The following is a 21,217-nucleotide window of genomic DNA, read 5'->3' as shown; positions in this document are numbered from 1 at the left end:
TTCTCATCAAAGGAAATTTTATTTGATCAGAGAACTCTGATGACATGAACTAGAGTCAACGTTGCAACGCCTCACTGACTCCATCTCCCTAGCAGTTTCAGTGCTCTGAAAGGGAACCAAAAGGGTCCCGAGGAGCTCAGTTTAAAAACTGGACCTGACTGTCTCCCCTGTTCTTACCTGGATATCTTTCAAGACCCTTGGGGCCTCCTTCTAACACATAAAAATGCAAACATTTAAGATTTTTACTGTAGCCCAAAAATTCTGGTTAAAAGACTGGTAGTCTGGGAAGATGGGTGCAGATGGGGGCCTGTCCTGTGGCATAGCTCAGGTCAGGGGACCATAGCTGCAGTAGAGCTGTGACAAGGTTCTGCTCAGAACGGGCCCCAGATTCCTGTGCAAAGAGAGAGGCAGGTAAGAGTCAGGTGGGCGAGGGTGACCGCAGCCCACCTACCCCCTGCAGGCTCCGTCTCCTGCCCTCACCTCTGCAGCGGCCCACACTTGATGGTGCTCAGCAGCATTTCCTGTTCCTTTGGGGTGGCACAGGCATCATAGGCAGCCAGTAAGCTGAGGGCGGGATGGGGAGTTTGATTTTCTAAGTCTTGACAACGGCTGACTGCTGGCCCACCCTGAGTGGCTCGGGCCAGAATCACAGGAGATAGGCTAGAAGGCGTCAGCCTGGGTGAGAGGAGTCAGGACCACCGCCGCCCTTCCGAACCTGGCATTCAAGGCCCTGCTCCATCTTGCTCACCCTCCTTTCATGCTGCTGCAAATGTTTTCCCAGAATGGCTGTCCTTGGCCCAGTCTTCATGGTCCAACCCCTCCTCCAGGAAGCCTTCCCTGCTACATACCGGGTCTCTCCGACCACCCCCCCACCAATGCCCGTGATTCTGTTGGGTCTTGGGTGGCTCTGTCTTCCTCACCATCTGACCTCCATGAACTCTTTGGGTGTCAGCGGGGTCAGTCCAGCCCTCATAGCACCTGACCACCCACGAGGCACTGGTTGAGCTGATGACCATGCCGAGGATGGGTGCGGGGGACAGCAGAGGACGGGGTCCTGTGAGCACCTACCTGGCAGGGGTGCTGTATCGAGCCAGCAGGGCCGCCGCCTTCTCCCCGCTCACCCCGCGCACCTGCATGAGCTGCCTGGCAAACACGTCCCGCACGGACTGGGCCTGCAGTGGGGGCAATGCCGTATCAGGACTGGCGGAGGGCCGGAGCCTGGGAGGAGGGGCTGGGCAGAGGCAGTACCTTGTTCTTCATGGCTCCCGCGTTGAAGTCGCTGAAGGTGAGGAGTGAGCAGACAGGGTTTGGGGAGGGCCCGGCCTTTGATTCAGGGTCCCCAGAGGTGCCCCAGGGGCGGCTGCGGAGGGTGTGACCCTGAGGGAAGAGGGCATTGAGGCCAGGCCAGAGCTCTGGGGACACCAGCAGCCAGGCCTTGCCCCACCCCAGGCCTCAGTGGGCCAGCCTGAGACCAGGGGACTCGGTCTGCTCGCCTTCCTTGAGGGAGTACAGCACCCAAGTGAGGGGCCAGTGGTGACAGATGGCACCCGCTGGGGTCTGCTCACCTGGTAGAACCTCTGCAGGCCCCGTGTCAACAGGGCCAGGTAGGCGGCCGACTCCTTAATGTCCGCTGTGCGCTTCACAAAGAAGCCGTCGATGACCTGGGGAAGGGGAGCCAAGGGCGGAGGCGGCTCCTGAGCGGAGTCACGGCCCACAGGCTCCCTGCCAGCCGGCCCGGCCCCGCCCTCCCGGCTCACCTGGGTGTTGGTGACAGCCTGCAGCAGTGTGCTCTCAGGAAGGCTGAGGTTGTGCACGGAACCAGGCTCCTCCACCAGGTACACTCGGCGCCCCAGGCCACAGCGCTTCAGTCGGAACTGGGCAGGCAGACGGGGGTCGGGCAGGTCAGGCCTAGAAGCTCATACGCTAGGTGTCTGTCATGTCACCCTCTAAACCGTCACGAGACTCTGGACCCACCAGTTTGCCCGCCACCTCGTCCTCCCGAGCTTCTCCACCTGGCTCACACTGCTGCCCTCCCATGGAAAGGCCCACCACCAGCTGAATGATGCCCATCCCTCTCAAGCCTCCCTTGGCCTACGTGTGGTTTCACCGTGGGGCCAGCCCAGCAGCCAGCACGGAAACACAGCTACTGCGGCCCCACCCTGGAGAGGAGAGCCTTGTCAACCCTGGACTGCAGGAGCTGGACCCCCTAGGGGTCTTTAACGTGCTCCTCAGCTCTGCCCAGAGACCCTGCACACCTACTGTGTGCCCAGAGGGGCCCAAGGGAGTTTGAGTTCAGGCCACCCTGGACCAGCTAAAGGGGATGTGGCTTGAGTTGCGGGAGCTCTGCCTGGAGACCACCCGGAAGTGCCCCCAAGCGGGCAGGGGCAGTGAGCCCCGTGACGGACCTTCTGCTCCCGGAAGCGGCCATCGATGATGCTGCTGCATAGGTCGTCCAGCCGCTTTCGCTCCACGATATGGTCCAGGACTAGCTCTGCAGGTCGTGCTGCCCAGAGGCCAAGAAGGGTCCCGTTAGCTCACAGCCCCTCGCCCACCATGCCCTGCCTCTGACCTCCACCTGCGTGTCCACATCCCTTACCTGGGTCTCTGGGACTGGTCTCTTGGGCCACCCACACGAAGTCCCCGACGTGCAGCTTGCGCACCGTGTGCGTCACGTGCAGCCGCTGCAGCTCTCGGAGCAGCTCTGGCCTGTGGCCCGCCCTGGAGTAGCATGGTGGGAGGCCCGAGTCAGCGTCGGCCATTCCCGACCCTCTCCCTCCCCAGGCCCACCTCACTCACCCCTTGGTCTCACCGACGTCCACACACAACACCACCCTGTACTCTCCAGGCCCCAGCTCCAGGAGGGGCTGCTGGACGCTCCCTTCAGTGGTGCCACTACCAGGGAGAAGAGGTGGGCGTTGGCCTGAGCCAGGCCGGGGCTGCTGTTCCCCTAACCCACAGAATGCGGGGCAGCCACAGCTCAGCTGGAGCTGCTGGAAATAGGGTGGGGTCTTGGCCTCATTTCGGGGACCCCTCCTGCCCCCCTGTTCTCCCCCTCACTCCCTCCTCCTCACAGCTCAGCTGAAGCCGCTCCTGGCACTTCAGGCTCCTCCCCAAGGGGCTCCTCCGGCCCGCTGCCCACATTCAGCAAGCTCAGGCCCTCTGAGTCAGCCAGCTTCTGGGCCAGCTCCAGACCCTCCGGGGTCAGTGAATACCTGGCGGGTGGAGAAGAACACACATCTCCCTTCTTCACTCATGCCTGGCAGGCTCTCCTGCCGGCCCCCCAGCTATGCTGGCCTCACCCGTCTTGGCGACCTTTTACAAACAAGTCCCGGGCTCCCCAACCTCCCTCCTTCCGGCCGAGTTCTCGCCCCTCAGATCAGCTTCCCCTGGACCTGCCCAGGGCCGTTCCTCAGGCTGACAACAAGCACATCTCCGACTGCACGGCCGCCCTCAGCACGGCATGCCTGCTCCCCCGCCCTGCCTCCCACACGCCATGGAGTTCGCCCCACCTGGCTGGCTGGTGTGTCCTGAGGACCAGGTTCCTGTGGAGGAGCGAACGGAGGGCCGGCCAGGGGCGAGCACTTCCAGGGGCCACCTGTTCACAGGGAAGGAGACCCTTAGAGAGCGCCCAGGTCTACCACGTGCCCACTCCCCGTGCCCCGTGCCGCTGCTTTCTCCCAAGGGCAGCCTCTGCAGGACTCAGGGTCAGATCCACAGCCACTTGGCTCCTTTCTCCCCTCTGTGCTTACCCTGGAAACCTTTGGGGCACACCTCTGCAACAGCTCCTCCTTGGTTAGGAAGCCCTGGCCGCTAGGATTCTGTAACCAAGAGAGAAACATAACCAACACAGTGCCCGAGCAGCAGCCCCACCGCCTCAGTTTCCCCAACTCCTAGCTTGGCAGGCACTTACCAGGTGTTCCTTGTATAGCTGCAGCAGGACAGCTCGTGCTCCCGAGTGCCGAGCTGGCCAGTAGCTGCCAGGGCCTCCTGCTTTGAGCTGGGTTGGGACCTGAAAGGTACAGGGGGGCTTTGAACCCCAAACCAACCAGCTGTTGTAGACAGAATCGCTGGCAGAGCTGAGGTTCAGGTCCTATCTCAGCAGGCTAAATGGCCCTGGGGAAGTTACTCAGCGGGGCTTCCCTGGTGGCTCAAATGGTAAAAGAATCCGCTTGCAATGAGGGAGACCTGGGTCCGATCCCTGGGTTGGGAAGATCCTCTCCAGGAGGGCACAGCAACCCAGTCCAGTATTCTTGCCTAGAGAACCCCCATGTACAGAGGAGCCCGGCAGGATGCAGTACATGGGGTCACAGAGTCGGACATAACTGAACGACTAAGCACAATACAATACAAATCACTCAGCTGTCTCTCAAGTTTTTGTAGCTAGTTTGTAACTCTCTAGTTTGTCACACAGGCCACGTGACAGGATGATCTGCAAACTTGGGAAGAGACAGTGGACAGTCTCGGGGGATGGGGTTGGGGTGGGGGTGTAATCTGCCTGACCTAGCCTCAGTTCTAGCACAGGACAGAGGAGGTAAGGCAAGAAGACTCAACAGCAAATTCTAGAACTTACTGGGCTTAACCCCCTGAATGGCTTGATCATAGAACTCTCTCAACTGACTGTATTATAAATCACTATCCACACCTACAGATGAGAAAACTAAGCATCAAACAGAATAAGTCACTTGCCCGGAGCCAGGTGGGATTAGGACCCAGCACAGCGAAGTCCCCCAAGCCAGAAAAATCTTATTCCTGGAGCTCCTGCTTTCCCCTCTACTTCCCTGCTCCTTCCTCACTGGCATGGAAGGGTCCTGGACTTCAGCAGGTGGCCTTTCCCGGGCTGGGCTCTTGGTTCCGGATGGTGAACACGGGGCATGGTCCCCTGTGGGAGGAGAAGAGGGTCAAACCCGGACTCTGGAATCCAGCAGGCAGGATGCTGCCGGCTCAAGTAGTTGGTGAGAGCGGTCGGGCTCTTGAAAGATAGCCCCAGGTCAAAGAGCAACTTGAACTGGAGTAGACAGAAGAAGCCAAGGTATCCTACAAAAGCTGCACCTGGGGGAGGCTCAGGGGATTACCGAATCCTTCTCCCAGTGCTCACCGCCTGATGCTTCGTGCTGCTGCAGTCGCTGGTCCAGCATCCGGCAAAGCCCGTCTCCGAAGTGCTGGAGGATCTTAGCTTCCTTGCCGCTGCGCAGGGGCAGTGGATACCGCCGGAGAGAGCGCAGCGCCTGGCGGGGATAGTGGGTACAGGATTGGGTCAAGGTGGGCCTGGCTGTTCGTCCTGGCCTGCACCTGTTCCCCATCCGGCCCGGCCAGAACCCACCTTCTGAAACACAAATTGCGTGCGGCGCCCTCTGCTGGCTGCCTCGTCCCGCCACTCGGTCAGCCAGCGTACGAAGAGAGGGTTGGGGCAAACAGGCAGCGGGCGTTTCCGGCCCAGCCGGACTGGCGCTGCCATGAGCCGCAGGGTGGGTCCTTTGGCGCCTCACGCCGGTAGGACTGAAATGCTGCTAGTTCTGGACACGGGATTCGAACACCTGGTTCCGGCGGAGGAGGGCGGGACCGCTCTAATCACGTGGTCCCACGCGGGGCATTAACCAGAGGACACCCTTCTGCCGCCCTCCCCGCCCCTGTACTATTCTTAAGTGGCTGGTACCGAGCGCTGTTATCTACCACCTTTCGCCCTCCCGCCGTTCCCGGACAGGACCAGCTTTTTGGACGCACCTCCTCCTTTACCAGGCCTTGACCCGCCTCTTCCTCTCACCACTGATTCGAGAGCGAGGGGTTGTCCTCTTTGTGCAGGGAAGGAGTGGGGCAATGTGGACAGCGCCCCCTGTGGTTGGGAGGTCTGGCTGGGGCGGCGCGTACCGAGGTGATTTCAGTCTCGCTATAGCGGAGGATCATGTAGAGAACCTGGCTCGTTTTCTTTTTCTCCGCACTCGCCTTACAGGTGGGGGAACAAATGCATGCAGGTAGTTTTGTAGGAGGGACTTTAAGAATGGGTACAGGGAATGAGGACACAAAGGTAACTCAAGAGGAGCTTAAGAACCCTTCGAGGAAACGGTTATCTATCCTGAGCTGGGGCTCCTCCACCCTGGGCAACGGGGGAGGGCCGTGAAGCCGGGGACACGCAGGGAAGGCCTTCAAAGCTTGGAGGATAGACAATAGGGGACAGAGAACAAGTAGAAAGGGAACAAATAGGACGTGCTAGACATCGGAGGCGCAGTCGTAAAGAATCGGCCTGCAGCGCAGGAGACCTGGGTTCGATCCCTAGGTCAGGAAGATCCCTTGGAGAAGGAAACGGCAACCCACTCCAGTATTCTTGCCTGGAGAATACTATGGACGGAGGAGCCTGGTGGGCTACAGTCCATAGGGTCGCAAGAGTCAGGACACGACTGAGCGACTACACCACCACCAGACATCGGGGGATGTGAGAGGGGCTGAAACGGGCACGTTGTTGGATTCGGGGTGGCAGCCTGGGAGTAAGAAGCTCGGACAAAGGAAAACACTTCATCGTTTTTGTGACTCGTTGGAGGTGGGGGACAGTCGGGGAGGTTAAGATGGAAACTATGCACAGGGGTCCCAGTTGAGCCCGAGTCTACTCAGTGAGTTAGAGCAGCAGTCAGGGGTTATTCCGGAAGTGGAGAGATGCAGATCGGGGGCCGAACCGGAGCGGAGCGGAGCTGAGACGCGAGCACCGGGGCTCCAGGCCCTCCCTTTCAAGCCCCGCCCAGCCCCAATCTCTCACCCGCTATCACGCTCCACACTCCCGCCTCCCGCCCGACGCTGCCTTATAAGGAGCCTGCCGCCGGCCTTCGGGTTGGCCCCGCCTCCTCTAGTCTCTTGTCCTAATAAGGACATCTAGGGCATCCCGCAGCTAGGGGCGGGCGGGAGCGCGTCTCCAGGGTAACTGCGAAGTCTCCCTCCCCCTCCTCGTTGCTCTAGGAAACTCCGAAACTCTAAAAAGGTGGAGCCAGCCTTATCTCCGGCCGGTCTCTAGCCGGAGGCGGCGGTCGAGCTGCGCCCCCCACTGAGGCTCCTGGGAGCTCGGTTGGTGGGCGATGCGACGGGGTGTCCCCGACTACAACCCCCAGCATGCTCTGCGACGTACCCCACTCGGCTGTCGCTAGCCGGCTCCTGAAGACCAGGCTTCCCCAGCTATTTATTGTTCTACCCTTTATTTTGCCTGTGGGATCAAAGCCCCGGGCCTTTTGTTTGGGACCTTGTCTTCTCTTCCTGCAGACTAAGAGGTCTTCGAGACCGACGAAATGTTCCCGGAGTCCCCCAACCCAGTTTGGTTTTTTTGAAGGTTATGCTCTCACAGAACTTCTGTCTCAATTTCTGAGGGTATTAATTTACCATATGCTTGGTTACCAACTCGAGAATGAGATTCAAGTCTGGTTTAATATCTATTTTCTCTTTTCACTGTCTAGTAGAAAAGCACATACTCTTTGAATCGAATGCACAAAACCCCTTCTCCCTTTATTGCCTCATGAATTTGCCAAACACCTTTCGGCACAAATCTCTTATTTCCAAACATTTCCTTGTAGCCTTTCCTTTGTGTTTTCCCCCTCAGTTTATTGACATTGCATATACCTTTTCTCAGTAGACAACATGGAGGATGCTTCATGAATACTTATTGAATTGGAGGGGCCTTATACTTGGCGATTCTCCTTGCTCTAGGGCTGGATCCCAGGAAAAAGAATAAACAGGTGCTTCAATTCAGAAAAGTTAAATACTAACTCACTGAAATTTTTCCTACCGAGGTATCCAGAAAGTGCCAAGATGAAGCTTAGGAAAATCGTTTCGCTACTGGGTAAAGAGCCGCGAAGCCAAGGTTTATTCTCAGGTCTTATTACCAAACGCTGAGGCCTTCGCTGAGCTCGGAGCATTTCCTGGGAAATTCGACCAACGGGAGCGCTCTCCGTGCCACAGCCCCGCCTCTCTCTGCTGTTTCGGACTACCTTTCCCAGGATGCAAAGTGGCGCTCGGCGGCCGTCAAACGAAAAAGACTCTGTTACCCAGCGAGCCCGAAGACAGCGCAGGGCCCTCGGACTTCATTTCCCGTCGGCCCGCAGTGGGAGCCCCGGAAGCCCGCCCCGCCCCTCATTGTGCGGCTTGTACTAAACGGAAGGGGCCGGGAGAGGCCGCGTTCAGTCGGATCCCGGCAGCAGCTGCAGCGGCTCTTGTCTCGTAGGCTCTCCTCGCTATCGCCTTTTCGCTTCCGGAAACATGGTGAGCGGCAGGCCACGGCGCCGCGCGGGAGGCGGCCGCGAGTCGATCATCTGGGCGCGCGAGGGAACGGGGGCGCGACGTCGGCACCCCCTCCCCCAGCTCCCGGGGCTGGACGAGGGTCTCGTGCTGAGGGGCGGGCGGCGCCGGGACGCGCGTGCGCGCCCGCGGGCGCCGGGGAGGGCTGGCTCGGACGTCGCTCGCGCGCCCCCTGGGCTCCCTTTCCCCTCCCCCACCCGGCTGCTGCGCCCGCGCGGCCCAGGGCCGTGGGGGAGGGGTCCAGGGCGCGTGCGCGCCCGTCCCCTCGCGGGGCCGCCGGCGTCGCGCGCCGCTGCGGGGCCTCCGAGAGTCACTTCTCGGGGACGCGCGTCTCGACTGGAACACGCGGCATCCAAACCTGGCCCGGGGGCGACGGAGGAAAGGCGCGCGAGCGATCTTGGCGCGCGCGCCCCACCCAAGGGCTGTTCCTGTCTCCGCGTCACCCTCCCTCTCGAGCGGGGTCCGTCTCGAGAGCAGGTGGCAGGGATGCCCGCGAGGGGCGGGGGCGGCGCGGCTGGCGGGGGATGCGGGGGTGTCCTGGCGCAGGCGCCAACGATTAGGGGCTTGCACCGCGCGCCACAGAGCGGACCGCGAGGAAGACCTCGGCTGTCCTCCCCGTCTAGCGAGCCCCTGAAGGCGAACCGGGTTCGCAGAGTACACCCGGCGGAGACTGGGACGGCGCTCCCGGCCGGCGCGTGCGCACACAGTCAGGCCTGGCCGCTGGGACCGAAGCCGTGGACTAACGGGGCCTTCGGCTCTCCCGGATGGGGCCTAAGGGTGGAGCCGCGTTTAGGGAAGTGACCCAGGCGGGCACCGCCCGGAAACCACCCCGTCCTCTGTGTTCGGCCCGAGGGCTGCGAGAGCCGAAGGTTGTGTAACTTGCCCAGGCCTGCAGCGCAGGGCTCCGATTAGGTCGTCGGCGCAGGCGTTTCCATTGGGTTGAGGCCTTCCGAGGTGCAGCTGCCGCTGGGTACGAGGTTTTTTTTCGGGGAGGGGGCTGACTCTAGCCGATCTGCTTTCACCGCTTACTCCGGAAGCGGCTCAATCACGTGGCCGGCTTCCTCTGCAGTTCCGGGAGCGGGGGCAGATTTCACCGTGGACCGTCACTCCCTCTCCTGGCTAGGGTGTCCCCCAGTACGACCTAGAAGTTAAAAGAGCTCTCAGAGATTGTGGGCACTTGAATTTGGACCGCTGACTCCTATCAGCGACTTGGGGGCCTGCATTCTTCCCGTGTAGGGCCTTAATTAGGGGTTTGTTGTTGTTTTGGTTTGGGGAGACCCCAGCAGAGAAGGGAATACCTTGTCTAATAACTGCTTTGAACCGTGCTGATGGACTTGCTACAACAGTTGAGCACCGTTGGTGAGTCCTGGTTCTATAGAGATGACTAGGATCTGGGTCCCTTTCTGCTGTACGTGAAGTTCTGAGTCAGCACTTTATGCAAAAGCTGAGACTGCGTAGAAAACGGGGTCAGTAGTCTGTCGGTTCTTTTAATTCTGGACTCACATCTTGGCCAAGGCTCTGCTTCTCACAGGTCTTGGATCTCTAGCCTGCAGCATGTCGGGGTGGAGAGGAATGCTGTTGAATTATGTGATCAAAGGTCCTTTTTTCTTTGGCTGCTATTCTAGGATTGTGTCACATTTGATCCTTTGATGGTGACCTGGGTGGGAAAATAGTGCCACTAGTCCTGGGAAGGGGATTAGTAGTAACCTCTTGGGGCTGAGGACTTTGCTTTGTTGGCCTCTAGACAGATCTAAGAAAGCAAAAGAGGGACTTCAGGGCATGTCCCAGGACCTGTCTCCTTACGAGGTACTTGTGGCTCATCCTCTAGGCCTCTGGTGTGGCTGTCTCTGATGGGGTCATCAAAGTGTTCAACGACATGAAAGTGCGTAAGTCGTCGACACCAGAGGAAGTGAAGAAGCGCAAGAAGGCGGTGCTCTTCTGCCTGAGTGAGGACAAGAAGAACATCATCCTGGAGGAGGGCAAGGAGATCCTGGTGGGTGACGTGGGCCAGACGGTAGACGACCCTTATGCCACCTTTGTCAAGATGCTGCCAGACAAGGACTGCCGCTACGCCCTCTATGATGCAACCTACGAGACCAAGGAGAGCAAGAAGGAGGACCTGGTGTTCATCTTCTGGTGAGCTCCTCTTGCAGGCACTTTCCCCTTTCACCTGCTCTATCTCTGCCCCACCCCCCTTTCCCAGGACAGGAAGGTCTGTGGCTCCGGCTTAATCCAGACGCCTGTGTGTCAGAGGAGGGTGTTGTAATAAAAAAAAAAAAAAGAAAAACTTGTCAATGAGGAACTTGATGAAAGCGTGAATGCTCGGGCCCAGCTCAGGGGTTTCTGGAAGTTATTTATTGCTTGAGGGTACTTGCTGGGTTTGGAGGCAAGTTCTCTTGATTCTGTTTTCTTGCAGGGCCCCTGAGTGTGCACCCCTTAAGAGCAAAATGATCTATGCCAGCTCCAAGGACGCCATCAAGAAGAAGCTGACGGGTAAGGGCCAGCACTGGTGGTGCCATATGCCCTTGTGCTCGGGCCTTGGTTGCTGGGTGGGGTGAATGGCATGGCCCAGGAGATCCCTGCCCGCTGGAAGGTAGCCTGGTTCCCTCCATCTGTTCAGACTGGCTCCTTCCCAGCCACAGCACCCCGCCACCCCCACCCTTCCTGCTCACAGATGCTCCCCCTTCTTCCCCACAGGGATCAAGCATGAATTACAAGCAAACTGCTACGAAGAGGTCAAGGACCGCTGCACCCTTGCAGAGAAGCTGGGGGGCAGCGCCGTCATCTCCCTGGAGGGCAAGCCTTTGTGAGCCCCCTCCAGCCCCCTGCCTGGAGCATCTGGCAGCCCCAGACCTGCCCATGGGGGTTGCAGGCTGCCCCCTTCCTGCCAGACCGGAGGGGCTGGGGGGATCCCAGCAGGGGGAGGGCAGTCCCTTCACCCCAGTTGCCAAACAGCCCCCCCCACCCCCTGGACCTTCCTCCTCCCTCCACCCCTGACGGTTCTGGCCTTCCCAAACCGCTTTTGATCTTGATTCCTCTTGGGTTGAAACAGACCAAGTTCCCCCCCCCCCAGGAACCCCTGTTTGGGGGGGCACCTGTATTTTTTTTAACGACACCCCAGTCCCCCACCTGTTCCTCCCCTTTCCCATGCTGCCAACTTCTAACTGCAATAGTGACTCTGTGCTTGTCTGTTTAGTTCTGTGTATAAATGGAATGTTGTGGAGATGACCCCTCCCTGCGCCGCCTGCTTCCCCTCCCCCCTTTCCTCTGGTCACAGCCACTCATGGAAGCAGGACCAGTAAGGGACCTTCAATTTAAAAAAAAAAAAGAAAAACCACAATAAAAAGGCTCACTAATGGGATGTTTGTTTCAAGGTTGGGGACCTTGTGCGGGAGGCAGGGTGGGAGAATGAGCAGCATCTCCCCTGTACCCACCTCTCCAGCCCCCACACACCCTCATTTGACCCCTGTGACTGGCTGAGCCTCCTTTTGTGACAGTTCCCATTCTTCATTTTATAGCTGGCACCAGGCTGGCTGTCTAGGAGGTAGCTCAGCCAGAGTGTGTCTGCTACTGCCTGCAGGGGTCGCTTGAACAGAGGGGCTTCCTGCCTGAGCTGACTGCTTCTGTTGCCTTGATCCAGGCGGGCAACAGTATGGCGAGGCCTGTCCTCTTATTCCCCATGCAGCCTTCCCAGATGTGGGCCGTGAGACTGCAAGTCACTGGTTGCCTCTTGAGCTCGTTCTCTGCCTTCAGTAGTTGGTCTTTGCTCTGCCTTCTCCCTTGGGTAGCTGACTCATTATTGAGGGCTGGGTCCAGTGGCTGCTGTGAGTCAGAAGCCAGGTTGAGCCTTTGGCCTTAAGCAGCTGTCTGGGGTCTAGGGTGGGGCCGGCCAGGTGGAGCCCAGGACTTCAGACCCAGGTGTCTTGGGCACCACCTTCCTGGTGTTTAACCAGGAGGGTGTTGGCTGGAGCCTCAATCCTCTTGCCAACTTTGCTGTGGGCTCTTTCCAGACTACTTTGGATTTCCACCTGCCCCACAAGTAAAGGTGGAAGTCTTGCCCTAGGGGTGGTGGTAATGCAGGATTTATACCTCTTCCCCCCACCCAGCTTCCCCATCAACTAAAAAGCTGCTTGGAATTAAAGATTGTTCCTTGGAACTTGCCAGTATTTCTGAGAGGCAGGAAGGCGTATTCCATTTTCTAATTAGGAAATGAGTGCAGAGTATTTTTAATTAGTTTTATGCGTGGTCTGTGCCAGGGTTTATAAGGGGGTGGTGGCACGCCTTGACTGCTCCTGGGTTCGAAGTTCTGGATCTTGCCCCTTGATAACACAGCTTCCTGGCACTCTGGAGAGTGGCTGAAGACATTGCAGGGGTGTGCCCCAGGATCTGGCCTCTATCATGATCCCCTTGCAGAGGATGTTCCTGGTGGGCCCGGGAACTGGAATGTCAGGACAAGCAAGCCTCCTTATAAAACCAGGTTTTTTATTTGTGAGCAGGATGGAGACAAATGAACTCAAATGGACCAGCAGTGGGTAGAGGCTGTCCCTGTCTCTAGGGAGGGGAGGTCACAGTCCCCAGGCTTCCCCAGGTTGGGGCTCTGCTTAGCTCTGGCCAAGTGTGGTGTCCATGCTGCTCTGACTCCCTCTGGCAGGGCCTGGCACCGTGGGGCAGGGGTGGGGCTTGCCCTGAGAAGGGGCATAATAAGTGGCTCCTGGGGCTGGAGGCCCCCTGTCTGGAGTGGGAGATCTGGGGGCTTTTGGTAGCTCTAAGGCTCCCCCTTGAGGATGACAAGGGTGCTCCGGAGAAGCAGGGTGCTGGCCTGTGGAGGAGTTTGTGATGTCTCCTCCCTGCTGTTCCCCCACCTTGAATGACTCCTCTGTCCGCAGCCCTATCCTACTGTTCACTGAGGCCTTGCTACTGATGAGAAGGGAAGGGTCCTGGTCAAAACGGGGAACCCTGGCCCTGCACAGCTGGGGTGCTCGTGCCAGTCAACTTCCCCCACCCCCACCAGCTCCACCCCTGCTCCCAAGTGCCAAGAAACTAGAGACCCAGGGTGGGAGGCCAGGAAGGCAGCAAGAGGGCTCCGCGAGGCTGGAGGTCTCACCTTGGCGTGTTTGAGCTCCAGCTCGCCCAGCTCAGTGAGGTTCTCATGGAAGGAAGATCCATGGGATTTGAAGTCCATGAGCTCTGGAGAGGAGAGCAATGACCTGGCAGGGTGGCCCGTGCAGTGGCAGGGCTCTCGGGGCACGGGGCTTACCCTGCCTGGCTGAGTCAGAGAGGCACAGGGTTGATGGCTCTCTGTAGCCCACACCTGGATGATGGTGCTGGCCCTGTCCAGCGCCTTGTTGGCATTCTTGTAGTCTGCCAGTGCCAGCAGCTGCCAGAACAGCAGTCCTGGGGCTGGCAAGGGCACAGGATCCCTGACCCACGGCCCTCGCCTGCCTGCCCCCCCAGGTGGCTCAGCCCCCTGGCCTTCAGCTCGGAGGCTTGCTCTGGGGCCACCTCTCGCCTTGGCTGCCTGGGAGTCTCGCATGTAGTATCTCAGCATGTCCAACAGCTTCAGGTCCTTGCTAGAGGCCACTTGGCCCTCCAGCTCCTGAAGCAAGAAGGTGGAGGCCGGGGACGGAGCTGGCAGAGGGGCTGCTAAGGACAGGGGTGCTGCTGTCCCTCTAAATACCCAGCAGAGTCACCTGATATCCACTCTATGTCAAGCACTCATGTTCACGGGAGCAGGCCAGTGAAGGCTTCACAAAGCAGTCGGCCTCAGACCTAGATCTCGGGGGTTGAGTAGGGGTTAGACAACAGGCAAAGGCTTTGCAGGTGTGCAAGCCGGGTATGATTTTAGGGAACTTTAAGTTCAGTAGGGCAGTTGGGTGGCAGTGGCCAGAGCATACCAGGCTTAAAATGCAAGCTAGGAACTCTGGGCTTTGTGTCTTGGGCAGTTCCTGGAAGGGACAGGGTCACCGAAGGGCCCTGAGCAGGGAAGAGATGAGGAGCAACGGACATTTTAGAAAGATTGGCACACTCCTGTGACTTTCTTGGCGAAGAGTTCAGGAAGTGTGTCTGGGACAGAATGTTGGCAACACAGCACAGTGCCAAAGGCACGTGGCACATCCTGGTAAAGGCCTTGCCAAACCCACTTCCCACCTCCTCCCCCATCACCACATGCACACACACTTGAGGCTGGATCCCTGACTTCACTCTCACTAAACTAGTGTGGAGAGTGAGCCCAGGGCTTCATCGGGCCCAAGTCATCACTGAAAGATCCCAAAACGATCCTGGAGCCTTCCCCCAGCCCAGGACACTCTCTTCCCTGCAAAGGATCATGATCACCTTTCAACACAGAAGGCAGTACTCACCCTTAACCGTTCAAAGAGCTCTGCCAATTTGAAGAAGCTCCTAGGAGGCGGTGGGGAGGAGTTAGGGCAGGGGTCTTAGCAGGTGCTTAAGGTCTCCCTGCCCTTAGGGGAAATCTGCTCTTTCTCTACCAGAGCCAAACAGGAGCTTCTGCACCTCCCACTAGAGCTGATAGTAGACTTCCACACAGTGACCCCTCATGGACAGACACAGTATTACAGGCATAGAAAGAGGGGAGAGGGGCCAGAGGGAATCCTCACGTCTTTAACTGGTTTGACTTCCTGTGATCCCAGACTGGTCAGTGCAGCTGAGATAGGCATGTAATCATCTGCCAGGCTTGCTGAGATAGAGCCTCCCATCAGAGCCCCTTGGCCCACCTGTCAAGCCCCACCACGCGTGTCTGTGGCCATGGGCAGACACAGGAAATATCCTCTCTGGGGAGTATGCCACTGGGTAGAGAAGGTGGGGAATCCAGGGCCACTGGAGTTCTGCGTACGCTCATAAGTGCATGACTTGGTCTGCCCGCAGACAGGCGTCCTGGATGCAGGTGTGGTACTTGAGCAGGAAGGTCCTCTCATGCTCAAAGAAGTCATCCACCTCCTATGGGAGCCAGACAGGACCCACTTATACTGAGCCACCAGAAGCAGAGCAGCTAAGGGCTCCCAAGGGTTGCACGATCTCCCCCTAGGCCAGAACCCCCAGTGGCTTCCCTCCCACAGCCACCCAGAGCCTCAGTCCTTGCTGTGGACTTGAGGCCCTGGGTTGAATCCAGAGAAAGGGCCTAGGAGTCACCTTGAGCCCTGACATCCCAGTGATGGAGGGCTTCATCTGCAGACTTCATGATATTCCTCAGAAACCCAAGGTGCTCCTTCCTGTTCTTTCCTCGGACAATCAGCTGAGACACACATGGGGAGGGGGTCGATGTTGCAGGGGGAGGGCGTTAGCACCTCCCACCCCAGGCACACGCCACTCTCAGAGCTGATGAGTTGGAGGCCTGAGCCCACTTAAGAGTCCTGTCCCCCACCCCCAGGGGTGACCCCAGCTCACATCCTGGCTATATTCCAAAAAGACAAAGAAGTTGTGGTCTCGACACAAGGTGGGGTGAGCTGCCAGTTGCTGCAGAGAGACTTCATGGATCGTAACTGTCTTCTTGAAGATAGCCAGGTATTCCTCACAGAGGACAGCAGGCAGCTCACAGGTCCCTTGCTGGCTCCCATCATCCTGCCCCTTCCCCTTTGGCAGCCCCAGAGTAAGGAGCAGGATCCCTAAACGTTCACAGAGGGTAGTCAGGAGGGAAACCCTGGGCCTCTCAGGTGAGATTGGGCTGGGGCTTTGTCAGGCAGACAAGAAAGGGAGACAAGGGACTTCCCAGAGGTTAAGAATCTGCCTTGTAATGCAGGGAACGCAGGTTGGATCCCTAGTCAGGAAACTTAAAAGATTCCCACATTCTGAGGAGCAACTAGCCTGTGCACCACAACTAAGAGTCTGTGTACCACAACTAAGACCCAACAAAGTCAGATAAATAAGTAAATGTTAAAAAAAAGAAAGAAAAGGAGGCAGCACTCACGCTTCAAGCTCCTGCTTCATTTTGGCAAACTCTTGCCGCGTGATTGAGCGGTCTTCCTCATCCAGCTTCTGCAGTTTTTCCTTTGAAGCCTCAAAGAGTCTGGCCATGGAGGGGCTGGGGGGATCTACTCAAAGGAGGACAGAGCTGGGAGACCTCTCATTATCCAGATGGCCGTCACCCGCACCCTGAAGCCTGGCCCTGCCTCCCCACCTCCCCTGAGGGCCCAGGCCGGCTCCCCCTCACAGGAACACCGGTGTACCCCCTGTTCTCCCAGGCTGGCTCCCCCTCACAGGGAGGCCGGCATACACCTTCCTCATAGACATCGTGCAGCCAGATGAACTCCTCATGCTGTCGCATGACAGAGAACTCAGTCTGGGCGAAGTGAGGCAGGCAGCTCCGGAAGCCGAGAAGCCTATCTGAGGGGTCTCCCCTCCCCTGCCCCCTGCAAGTCCGACACCCACCAAGCTTCCTGCGCACCCACTTTTGGGCCAACCCTGTCCCACATGCCAGGTGAGGCCCAAGTTGGAGCTCTCGTGTTCCTGATCACCCTCAGGAGAATAGACACGAGATGGTAGCACTTGGGGCCTTGGGAAAAGGCAGTCAGAGACTAGATGAGACGCTCTCTTTCTCAGAGGGCCAGGGGGCGAGGGCAAGGGGGTGAGAGCCAGGTTGAGAAGCCGGGCCCAAAGGCTCTGTTGGCATCTGCCCACCAGGTGAGCCAGGCTGCTCGGGCTCCTGAAGCCTCCTTCGGCAGCCACCGGAACCACACCCCTGCTCCCGGTGCAATGTCACCTTGGTCTGAACAGTGAATTTCACCTTGTCCTGCTCCGCTCGCTGATGGCATCAGAGATCTCCACCTGCAAGGAGCTGTCTCCCTGCAGGCCCACTGACATGGAGGAGGCCTGTGGGGGACAGGAGGGCCCTGATGTGACTGACCACCGCCACCCCCATCCTGGCCGCAGGCTTCCAGTCCTCCTGCAGAGCCACCTCAAAGTGTTATTTCCACCATGCCCTGGGGTCACTGGCTGCACCCCACCACACACACCAAAGATCCTGGTAAGTCAGTGCTCAGGGCTTCACAATGGCACTTTCCCACCCGGCCATTCTCTGAAGTAGGCAGAATCTGCCACATTTTATAGGCCCAGAGGCTGCCACCCCCAGAGAGGTGAGATAATGTGGCCTGAACCACACAGCTGCCACATGGCAGGGCCAGATTGGAACAGTTTTTCAACTCCACATCCCACGTGCTTCCTCAGCTACCTGCCCAGCCCTTCCCAGCTGGTTACCTCAGGTACCTCTCACCAGGTGTAACGACGGTCCCACCCCTTTCTGAGGGGGTCCTGAGGCCATCCCATTCACTACGTTTAGTGTCACGAGGCACAGACTTATAGGTCAAGCACTTGTATCTCTCCAAATGAAAAGATCCCTGAGGCACCAAGCTACTAGTTCATTCTTGCACTGAGCTATCTCAATACGCATTTACTGAACACCTGCTCTGTCCATACCACTGGGCCAGGAGGTACTAGGGAGAAGGTCAGAAGTCACTCTTGCTCCAAGCATAGCTCACTTCTCACCCTCAGAGGCCTCCCTGTCTCCTCTCATGGGCTTTGCCTATGTTTAGGACACTGAGGGATCACTCATAGATTAATTTTATCTGGCCCTGAGCTTCATATAACAATGTAGCTACACAGAACATGCTCTTTTGTGACCACATTCTTTAACGATACCCATCCATGTCATTGAGCATGGTGGTTCTTTTCCATTCCTGTGTGTTGTCCCACTCTATGACCACATCGTGGTTTATCTAGTCTACTGCTATTGGTGCTCATTTGGATTGTTTCCAGTTTGGGGTTATTATCAATAAAGCTACCATGAACATTCTTGCATATTATCTTTTGAGGGACCTAAGTACTCATTTCTGTTGGGTATGAGAACTGCTTGGTCAGAGGGTGGGCACATGTTTAAAATGCTTTCATAGATACTGCCAAAGTTTCCCAAGCTGATTGTTCTAATTTACACTCCCACCAGCACTGTATGGAAGTTCCAGGTGCCTTCGTCAGTTATATGTGTTGTCAATATCCACAGCTCTATGGGATGTGTTTTCACTCTCTTATTTTTTTTTTCTCTTTTTTTAAATTTATGGAACACTTCACAAATTTGCGTGTCATCCTTGCGCAGGGGCCATGCTAATCTTCTCTGTATCATTCCAATTTTAGTATATCTGCTGCTGAAGCGAGGCTTTTCACTCTCTTAATGGCTTATAATTCTACAAGCTCAACAAACCAATCTTTTCTTTTGTGGTTAAGGATGTTTTTGAACTCTTAAAGAAACACTCCCACCCCAAAGCCATGAAGATATTCTATTTTTTTTCTTCCAGAAACAGTTTTAGGTCTATGATCCATTTTCATATATTTATATGTAAGTCTATGATCCATTTAATTCATTTTGTATATAGCATAAACTGTGGGTTGTGATTCATTTCTGCCACATAAATAGCCAGTGGTTTTAGCACTATTTGTTTAAAAACATTGTATTTGCACTTATCCATCAGAGGGAAGACAAAATGAAAACCACAGTCACAGAAAACTAAGCAATCTGATCACATGGACCACAGCCTTGTCTAACTCAATGAAACTATGAGCCATGCCGTATAGGGCCACCCAAGGTGGACGGGTCATGGTGGAGAGTTCTGACAAAATGTGGTCCACTGGAGAAGGGAATGGCAAACCTCTTCAGTATTCTTGCCTTGAGAACCCCATGAACAGTATGAAGAAGCAAAAAGATAGGACACTGAATGATGAATTCCCCAGGTTGGTAGGTGCCCAATATGCTACTGGAGATCAGTGGAGAAATAACTCCAGAAAGAATGAAGAGAAAGAGCCAAAGCAAAAACAATACCCAGTTGCGGATGTGACTGGTGATAGAAGCAAGGTCTGAAGCTGTAAAGGGCAATATTGCATAGGAACCTGGAATATTAGGTCCATGAATCAAGGCAAATTGGAAGTGATCAAACAGGAGATGGCAGGAGTGAACATCAACAAATTTAGGAATCAGTGAACTAAAATGGACTGGAATGGGTGAATTTAACTCAGATGACCATTATATCTATTACTGTGGGCAAGAATCCCTTAGAAGAAATGGAATAGCCATCACAGTCAACAAGAGTCTGAAATGCAGTACTTGGATGCAATCTCAAAAACGACATAATGATCTCTGTTTGTTTCCAAGGCAAACTATTCAGTATCACAGTAGTCCAAGTCTATGCCCTGACCAATAATGATGAAGAAGGTGAAGTTGAATGGTTCTATGAAGACCTACAACACCTTCTAGAACTAACACTCCAAAAGATTTCTTTTTCATTATAGGAGACTGGAATGCAAAAGTAGGAAGTCAAGAAATACCTGGAGTAACAGGCAAATTTGGCCTTACAGTACAGAATGAAGCAGGGCAAAGGCTAACAGAGTTTTGCCAAGAGAACACGCTGGTCATCGCAAACACCCTCTTCCAACAATACAATAGAAGACTCTACACATGGACATCACCAGATGCTCAATACCGAAATCAGATTGATTATATTCTTTGCAGCCAAAGATGGAGAAGCTCTATACAGTCAGCAAAAACAAGACTGGGAGCTGACTGTGGCTCAGATCATGAACTCATTGCCAAATTCAGACTTAAATTGAAGAAAGTAGGGAAAACCACTAGACCATTCAGGTATGACCTAAATCAAATCCCTTACAACTATACAGTGGAAGTGACAAATAGATTCAAGGGATTAGATCTGATAGACAGAGTGCCTGAAGAACTATGGACGAAGGTTCATGACATTGTACAGGAGGCAGTGATCAAGACTATCTCCAAGAAAAAGAAATGCAAAAAGGCAAAATGGTTGTCTGAGGAGGCCTTACAAATAGCTGTGAAAAGAAGAGAAGCTAAAGGCAAAGGAGAAAAGGAAAGATATACCCATTTGAATACAGAGTTCCAAAGAATAGCAAGGAGATATAACAAAGCCTTCCTCAGTGATCAATGCAAAGAAATAGAGGAAAACAATAGAATGGGAAAGACTAGAGATCTCTTCAAGAAAATTAGAGATAGCAAGGGAACATTTAATGCAAACATGGGCACAATAAAAGAGAGAAACAATATGCACCTAACAGAAGCAGAAGATATTAAGAAGAGGTGGCAAGAATACACAGAAGAATTGTACAAAAAAAGATCTTCACGACCCAGATAACCATGATGGTGTGACCACTCATCTAGAGCCAGACATCGTGGAATGCGAAGTCAAGTGGGTCATGGGAAGCATCACTATGAACAAAGCTAGTGGACGTGATGGAATTCCAGTTGAGCTATTTCAAATGCTAAAAGATGATGCTGTGAAAGTGCTGCACTCAATATGCCAGCAAATTTGGAAAACTCAGCAGTAGCCACAGGACTAGAAAAGGTCAGTTTTCATTTCAATCCCTAAGAAAGGCAATGCCAAAGAATGCTCAAACTATTGCACAATTGCACTCATCTCACACACTAGCAAAGTAATGCTCAAAATTCTCCAAGCCAGGCTTCAACAGCAGGTGAACCATGAACTTCCAGATGTTCAAGTTAGATTTAGAAAAGCCAGAAGAACCAGAGATCAAATTGCCAACATCCGCTGGATCATCGAAAAAGCAAGAGAGTTCCAGAAAAACATCTATTTCTGCTTTATTGACTATGCCAAAGCCTTTGACTGTGTGGATCACAACAAACTGTGGAAAATTCTTTACGTGATAGGAATACCAGACCACCTGACCTGCCTCCTGAGAAATCTGTATGCAGGTCAAGAAGCAACAGTTAGAACTGGACATGGAACAACAGACTGGTTTCAAATCGGGGAAAGGAGTATGTCAAGACTGTATATTGTCACCCTGCTTATTTAACTTATATGCAGAGTACACCATGAGAAATGCTGGGCTGGATGAAGCACGAGGTGAAATCAAGACTGCAGGGAGAAATATCAATAACCTCAGATATGCAGATGACACCACACTT

At 55.4% G+C, this 21,217-nt stretch overlaps 3 protein-coding genes and 1 non-coding gene across 4 annotated transcripts; 1 reads left to right on the top strand and 3 right to left on the bottom strand.

Annotated features, from left to right (window-relative positions):
- MUS81 (MUS81 structure-specific endonuclease subunit) lies at nt 1–5,759 on the bottom strand. Its single transcript, XM_065937766.1, has 17 exons — nt 5,722–5,759; nt 5,321–5,534; nt 5,096–5,225; nt 4,782–4,879; nt 3,911–4,012; nt 3,750–3,818; nt 3,510–3,595; nt 3,072–3,212; nt 2,797–2,892; nt 2,597–2,718; nt 2,406–2,503; nt 1,758–1,874; nt 1,566–1,661; nt 1,249–1,377; nt 1,069–1,172; nt 481–564; nt 1–391 (listed from the first exon to the last, which is right to left on the bottom strand). Exons 2-17 carry the CDS (start codon nt 5,453–5,455, stop codon nt 325–327), a joined length of 1,674 nt encoding a protein of 557 aa, XP_065793838.1. The 5' UTR covers nt 5,456–5,534; nt 5,722–5,759; the 3' UTR covers nt 1–324.
- Nucleotides 5,760–8,078: 2,319 nt separating this feature from the next.
- CFL1 (cofilin 1) lies at nt 8,079–11,629 on the top strand. The gene is made up of 4 exons (XM_065937768.1): nt 8,079–8,232; nt 10,097–10,404; nt 10,685–10,761; nt 10,966–11,629. Exons 1-4 carry the CDS (start codon nt 8,230–8,232, stop codon nt 11,076–11,078), a joined length of 501 nt encoding a protein of 166 aa, XP_065793840.1. The 5' UTR covers nt 8,079–8,229; the 3' UTR covers nt 11,079–11,629.
- A 1,281-nt stretch (nt 11,630–12,910) lies between these two features.
- Nucleotides 12,911–20,070, bottom strand: SNX32 (sorting nexin 32). The gene is given in 17 exon segments (XM_065936554.1): nt 12,911–13,087; nt 13,373–13,455; nt 13,526–13,555; nt 13,558–13,864; nt 14,628–14,667; nt 14,886–14,899; nt 14,901–14,961; nt 15,017–15,025; nt 15,122–15,225; nt 15,418–15,441; nt 15,443–15,520; nt 15,673–15,795; nt 16,189–16,287; nt 16,290–16,316; nt 16,436–16,589; nt 16,986–17,017; nt 17,020–20,070. Coding segments are annotated over 17 exon segments (1,305 nt in total). The 5' UTR covers nt 17,086–20,070; the 3' UTR covers nt 12,911–13,033.
- LOC136170051 (U6 spliceosomal RNA) lies at nt 18,326–18,428 on the bottom strand. Its single transcript, XR_010663509.1, has one exon. It is a non-coding gene; the product is annotated as a U6 spliceosomal RNA (small nuclear RNA).
- Nucleotides 20,071–21,217: the final 1,147 nt, after the last annotated feature.

Source organism: Muntiacus reevesi, chromosome 5 (genome assembly GCF_963930625.1).
Source record: "Muntiacus reevesi chromosome 5, mMunRee1.1, whole genome shotgun sequence".
Taxonomy (NCBI): domain Eukaryota; kingdom Metazoa; phylum Chordata; class Mammalia; order Artiodactyla; family Cervidae; genus Muntiacus; species Muntiacus reevesi.
This window is presented reverse-complemented; position numbering and strand designations above follow the sequence as displayed.